General features: G+C 55.3%; 1 protein-coding gene across 1 annotated transcript; it reads left to right on the top strand.

Moving 5' to 3' along the window:
* Nucleotides 1–1,674: 1,674 nt before the first annotated feature.
* On the top strand, nt 1,675–10,040 carry DDOST (dolichyl-diphosphooligosaccharide--protein glycosyltransferase non-catalytic subunit). The gene is made up of 11 exons (XM_054571662.1): nt 1,675–1,900; nt 2,122–2,232; nt 6,102–6,188; nt 6,978–7,081; nt 7,215–7,309; nt 7,598–7,691; nt 7,971–8,119; nt 8,455–8,602; nt 9,190–9,310; nt 9,421–9,527; nt 9,618–10,040. The coding sequence occupies exons 1-11, from the start codon at nt 1,723–1,725 to the stop codon at nt 9,765–9,767; spliced, it is 1,344 nt and encodes a 447-aa protein (XP_054427637.1). The 5' UTR covers nt 1,675–1,722; the 3' UTR covers nt 9,768–10,040.
* The last annotated feature ends 22 nt before the right edge of the window (nt 10,041–10,062 follow it).

The following is a 10,062-nucleotide window of genomic DNA, read 5'->3' as shown; positions in this document are numbered from 1 at the left end:
AGAAGCCCCAGGTTTTGTCAGCCCTCAGAGGCTGTGCTGGAACAGAGGTCCTCACAGGGCCCTGAATGGATCTGGGCCACCCCAGCAACCTAGGACACACCCCTCCCCTTGCGCACTGTAGCTCAGGCCACCCCGGTGGGAGGGGCTCACAATCTGAGGGAAGAGGTTTGGCATTTGCTGCTGTCCTGAGTCTTATTTCACTCTGATCCTCATCTGTGAAACAGGGATAACACCCACCCCATAGAGTTAATGTGACGTTGAAATGAGGTAGTATCTAAACTTCGGGTGCAAAGCAGGTGCTCTGTGTCAGCCCACCATTCCTCCTCCCTCTGTATTTCAATTACTGTGGTATATGCCACAAGCCAAGTGCCTGGTCCAAGGTGCTCACAATCCTGGAGAAGCTGGGCTAGGGTGGAGGGCGCTTAGATAATTACAGAGATAAGTCTAACCCGAGGCAGGCTGCAATATGTACTTTCAGTAAAGGGCAGCAAGATCAGGTCTTCAGGGGAACAAAATACCCTCGGTGAAGGGAGCAACATGGTTTCTGGGGGAGTTCCCATAAGGGATGGAGAGAATATCTGGGGAGGCTTAAGACGGGAATGCGGTGAGGGGGCTCCCAGTGGAGGGAGCTGCACGAACAAACGCCAGGTGGGGAAGCTGAGGATATGCTGAAGGTTCGCGGAGACTTCTTCCAGGTAAGTCCTGAGCGGGGACTAAGGAGGATGAGCCTGCGGAGATAATGCAGGTGAAGACCTGAGAGTAAAAAATCTTTGGGTGTCCCCGAACTGTGGCAGACTCCTAGGCAACAGGTCTAACTCAGACCTGAGTTAGAAGTGAAGTTTCTTGTGGTAGCTTTAACTTAGACCCGTGACGGCGCTGAGTCGGGTCTGAGGTGAGTCCTGACGCCGGATCAATTTAGAAAGGGGCGGTGGCTCAGCCTAGCCCTGCACGAGCGCTTCAGAACCTGCTCCGCTCCTCCCAAGAGCCCAGAGCTGTCCCAGAGGCACGCGGTTGAGTAGGAGAGCTGCTTCTGGTTATTTTTATTTCCAGCCTAGGACAGTGGCCTGGAGAGAAATGAAATGCGCGGGTCGAAGGGCTAGTGGCAGACGGAGCTTGGGAATGAACCCAGTGAGAGCTTTCCAATCTTCAGGCTAGTCCACCGCGGCCGGCAGGCAGGGCAGGGCAGGCCCGTGCCAAGGGTCCTGGGCCCGTAAGCTGAAGGGGATAAAGTGCTCCTGATCTTATTTTTCCAACCCCTCCCTCCCTCCCTGGAGATGGTGGAGATGGCGCCTGGTTTCCAGTCCCGAGTCTGTCCTTGGCCGGTGAGGACCGAAGAGCTGGTCCCGGACGGCCGCCGCCACTCCGGCCCCGGTTCCGCACGCGGCAGTCCACACCGAACAATCCTCCACCGTTCTGACGAAGCTCCCTACTGATTGGCCGCGGCTTCAGAGCTGTCTCTCTAGGATTGAGCCGTTTCATTTGGGGAGGCGGAGCCGAGTCCCTCTTCCGCCAATCCAATTTAGAGGCTCTGCTTACTCCAGAGGCACTTCCGGTGGTGCGCCCGGACTGTAGTAGAGTCCCAGCGGCGGCACGGGGCGCCCCGCACCGGCGTACCCAGATCACTTCCGGGTGGAACTCCACAACTACAAGCCGCGATTGGGCAACCTTAGACGGGGTACTTCCGGTGCCCAGGTGCTTGGGCCCTTTTGCAGGAGTGGAAAGATGGATCTTGGCGCCGTGGCCCGTGCTTGGCCCCGCTCGCGGCAGCCGCTGCTGCCGCTGCTGCTGCTGCTGCAGTTCTCGCTCCGCCCGGCCACCGCCAGCGGTCCCCGCACCTTAGTGCTTCTTGACAACCTCAACCTGCGGGAGACGCATTCGCTTTTTTTCCGGAGCCTGAAGGGTGAGTCAGGGGGTCCGAGGGGGCGGCGGGTGAGAGTCCGGGGTTGGAAAGGTCCCCGAGCCCGAGGGCATTGGTCACTCTCCCTCCCACTCGTTTTCCACGAGCGGGCTGCCCAGGTCTGGCCTGCCGCTTGGGGGTGACGGAAGGTGATCTTGTTCTCTGCAACGGTGGTTTCCCTTTGCGTCCCGGCTGCCTCAGTTCCCTGTTTTCTCCTTGTCCAGATCGGGGCTTTGAACTCACATTCAAGACCGCAGATGACCCCAGCCTGTCCCTTATTAAGTACGGGGAGTTTCTTTATGACAACCTCATCATCTTCTCCCCCTCGGTAGAAGGTAAGGGCTGCGCGCCTCCCCGAGAGCCGGGAGTGGAGGCTCAGGACTGATCTGCCGCTTTCTTCTGGATTTTGGGCATGTTCTGGGTCATGGGATGGGTCACCAGCTCTGGCCGCAGCTGCTGCCGGTGAAGAGGAACGTGTTAACGTCTCACCTGGGCTCAGCAGGGCACATCTTTCTAAAAAACACAGCGGAGGATTGTAGCGTCAAGTGTTGCCACAGAGCATGGAGCCTGGGGCACTGCTCATCTGAGAAGTTGAATATTCTCTGTAAAGCAATCGATAGGAAAGATGAACTCCTAGTTGGGTTGGCCCGTGTGGAAAGAGGAAATGGCATGCTGTTAATATGGTGTGTTGTAAAGAGGTGTGTAGCGGTTGAACTTAAGAATTCAGCTGGGGCCCTGGCTAGTGTGGCTCGGTGGATTGAGTCCTGGCCTGAGGACTGAAAGGTCAGTGGTTCTATTCCCAGTCACGGCACATGCCTGGGTTGCGGGCCAGGTCTCCAGTTAGGGGTGTGAGAGAGGCAACCAATCTCTGTTTCTCTCCCTCTCTTTCTCCCTCCTTTCCCTTCTCTCTAAAAATAAATAAATGGAGTCTTGAAAAAAGAGAAAAAATTCAGGTGAATTGATAGTTCACAGACTGAAAAGAACCTTGGTAATTGTGTAGCCCAGCCCCCTATTTGAGGCTGGGTGGATATGTCTAGAGTCTTATCGGAGGCCTGGGGAATTGTTGAACAGAATGAATATCTTTACCAGATTATCCAGTCCCTACTTCAGTTTTCCTGTGACAGATGGCTTATTATCTTATGAGGCAGTCCGCTTCACCACTGGACAGTTCTGTTAAGAAGTTCTCATATTAAGTTGGAATTCATCTCCTATTTCCTACTTATTTGGGCTGAGGGAGAGGAGGAAGGGGTTTCTGCTCCTCCTCGGGGCCCTGGAGAAAAAGTCTAATGCTTACTTTGCTTACTGGCAGAGCCTTCACACGGTCGTAGCCTATTCAGCGGTTTCATCCCCAGACTAAATGCCCCCAGTGCCTTCCGCTCTCTCCCTCTGCCCTGCTTGTTGGTGAGCATCCTAGTCCTTCTCTTCTTTAGTGGCTTCGGTTTATCGCTTGCTCAGAGGACTCAGGTTGTCCCTCTCTGAGGTAAGACAGGACCGCCGTCTCTCCCTTCAGTTGATGAAGCTTAGGAAGTCTTGCACTTCATTGGCAGCTACTGTATTTCTCTGTAGTTCATGTGAGATTGGGTTTGGACAAATCCCTGAAGTGTTTTTCTCTAGGCTCCCATCACTTATCATGTTACCCCCAACTCCCCCACAAAACGTGCCTTTGGAATTGGCGTTTTGGAGGCAAGTGTAGTTGGGTGCGAGTGACCCCAGGTTGTACAAGTTAAAACCTTCAAGTTACTGGGCAGGGGGAAGGAGCCTTCAGCAGGTTAACTGACGTTTGCCAAGTTTCTGCTGCGTGTGGAAGTCTGAAGTAGGTCCTGAACTGCTACAGAGAGCCTGCTCTTGCTTACTTTCAGCCTCTTTGCTGGGATAAGAACAAGGACTTGAAATGAGTGTGTGCGACGGAGTGGAGCAGCCCTTCGAGCTGTGCTCAGGAGGTGGCGGGGGTGTCGCCGAGAAGGAAGGGAGGAGGCTGAGAAGACCGGTGGGGGAAACGTTGGAGAGCCTAAGACGACAGTGCTTTTCACAGATGTTCGTTGACTTTCTGTACTGCCTTTATGATTGGTACCATGTTCCGTATCGCCTGTGCTAATAATTAGTATTTTTCTTTAAATTGACTTGCTTTTTAAAAACTAAAACAACATTTTAAAAGGAAGCCAGCAACGAGCCCAGTCTCACCGCGGGAAGCGGACAGTCTGTGTAGTCCCTTGCGCGCAGAAGTTCCCTGTAAAGAGAGTTAAGCATGGCGCTGAGTTCTGGCCAGACTGTCCCGGCGGAGGCTTTGCGCCCGAGGCTTCCTCTTACAGGAGATGAGCCAGTATGAGGGACGTGCTCAAGACCAGTGTCACACTGAGACATTCTCTCCGATGGAGGAACTCTCTCTCTCTCTCTTTCTCTGAGATTCAGCGTTACTTAAAGCCCTGCCCCACGTCACATTGTCACCTTTTCTGCCCCCGGCCCCTGGCGGAGTGGGTCCCACACTTGGGAAAGGCTGCCGCAGTTCCTTTGTGCACTCCTGGGGAGAAGGCTTGTGTCCGCTGGAGGAGAGGGGTCAGGGTTAGGGTTTGGCCCCTGCTCCAAGGGCCCTTCTGTGGTACTGGAACCCCTGGGAGCCCCCTCAGGCGTGAGGACACCGGCTTGGCTTCCCTCACTGTGCACCAGTGGGTTCCCTGCCCTCCCCGGGATCAGGAAGCTCCCAAGTCACAGTAGTTATGGCTACAGAAGAAGGAACCGTAGCATGTCCTTTGTACCCAGGTAAATCTGGGTTCCTTTTTGTAGATGGTAAATGGGCTTAGGAAGGTGATGGGATTGCCTGGGTTTAAGCCCAGGTGTCCCCATTCAGCAGTGGCACTCAGCATTTTGGGCTGCATAATTTTTGGTTGCGCTGTCCTGTGTACTGTAGGATGCTTAGTAGCATCTGGGGCCTCCACCCAGTAGATGGCAGTAGCTGCGCCCCCTTGTGACAACCAGAAATGTCCTCAGACTTTGCCCCTAAGGGAACCACTGCACTGTGGCAAGACACTGTTTTTGACTGGCCTAAGACTCTGCCTGGCCTCCGCGGGAGAGCGGGGAGGCGGCTCTGTAAATGTAGTCTGAAGGGTTGGGTCCCCAGACAGACACAGGTGTCCTGTCTGTGCCTGAAGGAAAGGCAAGGTGCGTGCGGGAGAGAGGGAGAGAGAGAGAGAGAGAGAGAGAGAAAATTACCTCAGAAAAGAGGGCCATACTCATATTCAGATTTTTACAGCTAGTTTTGGATGCTTATGGTAGTCACCTGACCAAATTGACCAAAAAGGGGTATGATCTCACAATTACAAATGTTGGAAATTAATGAGCCCTTTTGGGGATCACTGAAAAACAAAACAAAACAAAATGAAACAACAGTAGAGCCCTGACCGGCGTGGCTCAGTGTGTTGGGCGTCACTCCGCAGAGCACAGGATCGCCGGCTCGACTCCCGGTCCGGGCACAGGCCTGGGTTGTGGGCCACGTCCCCGGCCGGGCGTGTGAGGGAGGCAGCCGATAGGTATTTCTCTCGTACGTCAGCGTTTCTCTCCCTCTCTTTCTTCCTCCCTTTCCCTCTCTCTAAAAACAAATTAATAAAATCTCTAAAAACAAATGGCATGTGAAGTGGTTCTGTTTTAGCTACGGCGGCTGTGAGTCTGCAGGATTGCTAGGGAAGAACCGTGCACATGTTGGGCAAATGAGTGCTGGTCGCAGTGACAGCGTCATGGACCCTTAGATCAAAAGTGTCCTTTCTCAGGCAGCCTGGATGGGCATCAGGCCGAGGGGCTCTTGAAAACTTTGTTAGGTGACCCTACAAGTGGCTCTCAGGTGCAGGTGATGAGCTTGAACGAAGTTGTTGCATGATGGGAGTGGGAAGATACAGTGTTTCTAAACAGTTATCTTATATATGACTTGAAGTTTGTAAATAACTTGACAACTACAATAGGTGGGTGCGTGTTTAATTTATGCTTCTCAAAGTCTATGAATTTGAACCATTATTTTTGGATCGCCACCTTGGGAAAGCGGGAGGATTGCCCTGAATCAGGACATGCATGCGGTAAACGTCCCTCTCCTTTGGGCCCCCAGAGGGCGCTCTTCTGTCATTTGTGGCTGGTGGGCTGTGTCCACCCTCCCCTGCCCAAACGTCAGCGCAGCAGTGAGAGGAACCTTCCGGATCACTGAGTCTGGTGCTCCTTTCAGATTTTGGAGGCAACATCAATGTGGAGACCATCAGCACCTTTATTGACGGTGGAGGCAGTGTCCTGGTCGCCGCCAGCTCAGACATCGGTAAGTCTGAGCTCAGCAGTTCCGGTGCTTTCTGCCGTTTCTCCAGGAGGCTGCCAAGGTGGCCTTCACTGCGTGCGAGCCAGCACGTATAGAGCCACCCAGTCCCTCCCGTCCTGTCACCAGCACCACTGAGATGCAGGCCCTCTTAAGGGCTGGGGACCCTGTTTTTTCTTCTCTTTTTGTTTGCCCCCCCCCCTTTGTTTTTATTGGTTTTGGTGGCTCTTAAAAAGAGGAGACAAGTAGGGAAAGGCTAGTTGGTGGAGCCCAAAGCATGGGACAGATTTTTGTTTTGTTTCCTGTTGGAAAATGTTAAACACACTTAGAATTAGGAAGAGAACGACCCCTGTGTACCTGTCACCTAGTGTCAGCCATGAACAACACCTGGCCGGTCTTGTTTCATTTTTGTCTTTCACTGCTGACAGCTTTTTAAAACCATGTTGGGTGGGCTTCTTGGTGAGGTGATAACGAGAAAGAGACAAATCATCCAGGTCGCGTTTGCTGAGATGCTACTTTGCTTCAAAGGGGTTTTTGTGCAGAACCCAGGCCCCTGTGTCCCTGCGGGGGGAGAAGGCCGGGTGGTTTTTTGCTTTACTGGTTTGGATTTTGACCTGACGCCTGTTATCGCGCTGTCGTCCAGCCGTCCCGCTGGGGCGGAGCCCGGCCTGGCGAAGCTGCAGGGCCCTGGGGGTGACCGGGAGAGAGAATTGTGGAGATGCCAGGACAAAGGACACAGCTTGGCCCAGGGCCCACCCAGAAGGGCTCAGCCAGGCATCTCCTGGGTCTGTGTAGGTGACCCCCTTCGAGAGCTGGGCAGTGAGTGTGGGATCGAGTTCGATGAGGAGAAAACGGCTGTCATTGACCATCACAACTACGACATCTCAGACCTCGGCCAGGTAACCAGGCCCGTCACCTTCCAGGTTTCAGGCCCGTGGAGCACAGCTCAGCCTGGAACCCCTGAGGCCGTCGGGAGGGACCGCTGGATTGGGGCGCCTGCCCTGACCCCCGCCCTTCCCTGTGCTGTTGCAGCACACGCTCATCGTGGCCGACACCGAGAACCTGCTCAAGGCCCCGACCATCGTTGGGAAATCATCTCTAAATCCCATCCTCTTCCGAGGTGTCGGGTGAGCGGGCAAGGAGCGGCCAGCAGAACCCGGGGGGTGGGGAGGGGAGCACCCTGTTTTGTCAGGAAACTGACCAGACTTATGGGATAGTCCTTCCTCCAGAGGATGTGGGGGAGATTAATTCATGACATTACAAGTCTCACTTCATAGTTACAGCAAAGGAGAGCGAAGTGTTTGGCTGTTATGAAAGTAGGATTCATTCCTGCAAAGAAATGGCCCTCACGGGACCCCAGGTCCTTTGGGCCCAGTTCTTGGGCTCAGAGTAGGGTGGCTCTCTTCCTTCCACAGGATGGTGGCTGATCCTGACAATCCTTTGGTATTGGACATCCTGACGGGCTCTTCCACCTCTTACTCCTTCTTCCCAGACAAGCCCATCACCCAGGTGAGGGGCCTTTGCAGCCTTGAGGCTCCAGCTCCTGGGCCCAGCAGCAAAGCACCTTTTCATTTGAAGACGAGAACTAAGCAGAAGCGCACACTTGGCTGAGGCTGAGGAGCGGGGCAGGTGGTGGAGTGGGGCGGTGGGCCGCAGGGGGTGCCGCAGGTTCTGCCCTCGGGCAGGGCCTAGGCTCTTGGGGTCTGGTCCGCTGTCCTCTGGTCCTAGAGGCTCAGCGGCTTGCCCTTTGCCCTGGCTCTCTGGGATGACAGCCTCGTGTTGTTCTAGTATCCCCACGCGGTGGGGAAGAACACCCTCCTGATTGCTGGGCTCCAGGCCAGGAACAACGCCCGTGTCATCTTCAGCGGCTCCCTCGACTTCTTCAGTGATGCCTTCTTCAACTCAGCAGTGCAGAAGGCCGCGCCTGGCTCCCAGAGGTAGCGGCCAGGGGCCTTGGGGGCGTGTGGCTGGGGTGGTGGGGTCTGTGCAGAAGGGGAGGACCTGATGGGGAGGAAGAAGCCTTCTGGCTAAACATGTCAGAGGCTGTGTCTTTAGGTGCTTTAGAATTGTTTGAGGACTTGATTTTGTTGCTTTGTTGCTGGTGTTGGCGCTCCAGACTTTTCTAGTTGTGGCTTCTCTGGAGACGTTTTGGACATCGTGCACTTACTGTGCAGGTGACACCCAAAGCAACACCGCGTCTTTTCATGTTTTGTGTGCCCACTGGGAAGAAGTCGGCTCCGGTGCCCCAGCCTCTCGGTCCCCGCTTCTGCAGGTATCCCCAGACAGGCAACTACGAGCTCGCAGTGGCCCTCTCCCGATGGGTGTTCAAAGAGGAGGGCGTCCTCCGTGTGGGGCCTGTGTCCCACCATCGGGTGGGCGAGACGGCCCCACCCAGCGCCTACACTGTCACTGACCTTGTGGTAAGTGCTTGTGGCGCAGGGCCCCAGCCCAGAAGCGTCTGTGGAACACTTCTGTGTGGGGCCCCCGGGGCGTAAGGAAGGATAAACAAACTACCCCTGCCCTGGGGAAAGCCAGGCTCGGGGATACTGGCATCCTGATGGAGGCCTTGTGGAAAGGTGTGGATTTGCTGCGGGGGGGAGCAGGATGGGAGGGGCTTCGCTGACTCACTCTGCTGAGAGTGCAGGTTCTGAAAGAAAGGACCTTGGAGTCGTGTTTGAGGATGAATCTGTCAGGCGAGAGAAGTGGGGAAAGGCAAGAGAACAGCGAATGTGGGAGCAGGGCTGCCCGAGGGTGCCCGGCCTGTTCCGGGGAGGATCGTGGTTTGGGTGCAGACTTCCACCGGCCTGTGCAGCGGTGTGGCTGCGAGTCAGGGGGCGAGCCTGCCCGGCGATCTCTCAGTCACTGCTCGGGGCGGGTGGTAGGTCTTGCCCCGGTTTTCGCAACTCCTGGGAGGGCCTGCCAGGTTCGTGGGTGGGGATTCAGCGCAGCAGAGGGTGGCAGCCTCCCTCCGGTCCCTGACCCCCGGCTGATCGGCCTTGCGTCTCAGGAGTACAGCATTGTGATCGAGCAGCTCTCAAATGGCAAGTGGGTCCCCTTTGATGGGGATGACATTCAGCTGGAGTTTGTCCGCATCGATCCTTTCGTGAGGACCTTCCTGAAGAGGAAAGGTAAAAGCAACTCCTTCAGGGAGGCTGCAGGGAGACCACCCCCGCCTGCGGCTCGCCCTCCGAAGGGCAGCGGGAAACCCCTCCCGGTTACTTCTGTTGATTGCCCCCAGGTGGCAAGTACACCGTCCAGTTCAAGTTGCCTGACGTGTACGGTGTGTTCCAGTTTAAAGTGGATTACAACCGGCTAGGCTACACACACTTGTACTCTTCCACTCAGGTAGGCACGGGTCACACAGTCCACTCTCAGCCAGGGCGTGCCGCGCCTGGACTTCTGAGCGTCCGGGCCTGTCCCTCCTGTCCTTCACAGGTGTCAGTGAGGCCGCTGCAGCACACGCAGTATGAGCGCTTCATCCCCTCGGCCTACCCCTACTACGCCAGTGCCTTCTCCATGATGGCCGGGCTCTTCATCTTCAGCATCGTCTTCTTACACATGAAGGAGAAGGAGAAGTCGGACTGACGGCCGGCGCCCTGGGACTCCTCGCAGCGTGGGGGCGGAGGGCTTTTATAGGATTGTTTTTTCCCCTTTGTGGTGTTTTTTTTTTGGTTTGTTTTTTTAAAGCCGGGGGACAGTGGCACAGCCTTTACCTCAGTGGGAGATGCGGCATTGAGTGCCAAGGGGTGGGGGTGAGGGAATGATTTTTATGTAACTTTCCCCACCTAATGCTAAGTGGTATATTTCGTATGTGCAGTCATGACCGTTTCTAAAATAAAGAGAAACATTGCCCTCAAACTCCCCCTGGCCCCTGTCGTGC

This window comes from Pteronotus mesoamericanus, unplaced genomic scaffold (genome assembly GCF_021234165.1).
Source record: "Pteronotus mesoamericanus isolate MK-2021 breed Mesoamerican mustached bat unplaced genomic scaffold, CSHL_Meso_final contig_221, whole genome shotgun sequence".
Taxonomy (NCBI): Eukaryota; Metazoa; Chordata; class Mammalia; order Chiroptera; family Mormoopidae; genus Pteronotus; species Pteronotus mesoamericanus.
Note: the sequence above shows the minus strand (reverse complement) of the source record. Positions and strands in the feature narration are given on the sequence as shown.

Coding starts and splice junctions, on each gene's coding strand:
- DDOST (XM_054571662.1), top strand. CDS start 1,723: ATGGATCTTGGCGCCGTGGCCCGTGCTTGGCCCCGCTCGCGGCAGCCG. Junction 7,082..7,214: donor ACATCTCAGACCTCGGCCAG/GTAACCAGGCCC, acceptor GTGCTGTTGCAG/CACACGCTCATCGTGGCCGA. Junction 7,692..7,970: donor CAGACAAGCCCATCACCCAG/GTGAGGGGCCTT, acceptor GTGTTGTTCTAG/TATCCCCACGCGGTGGGGAA.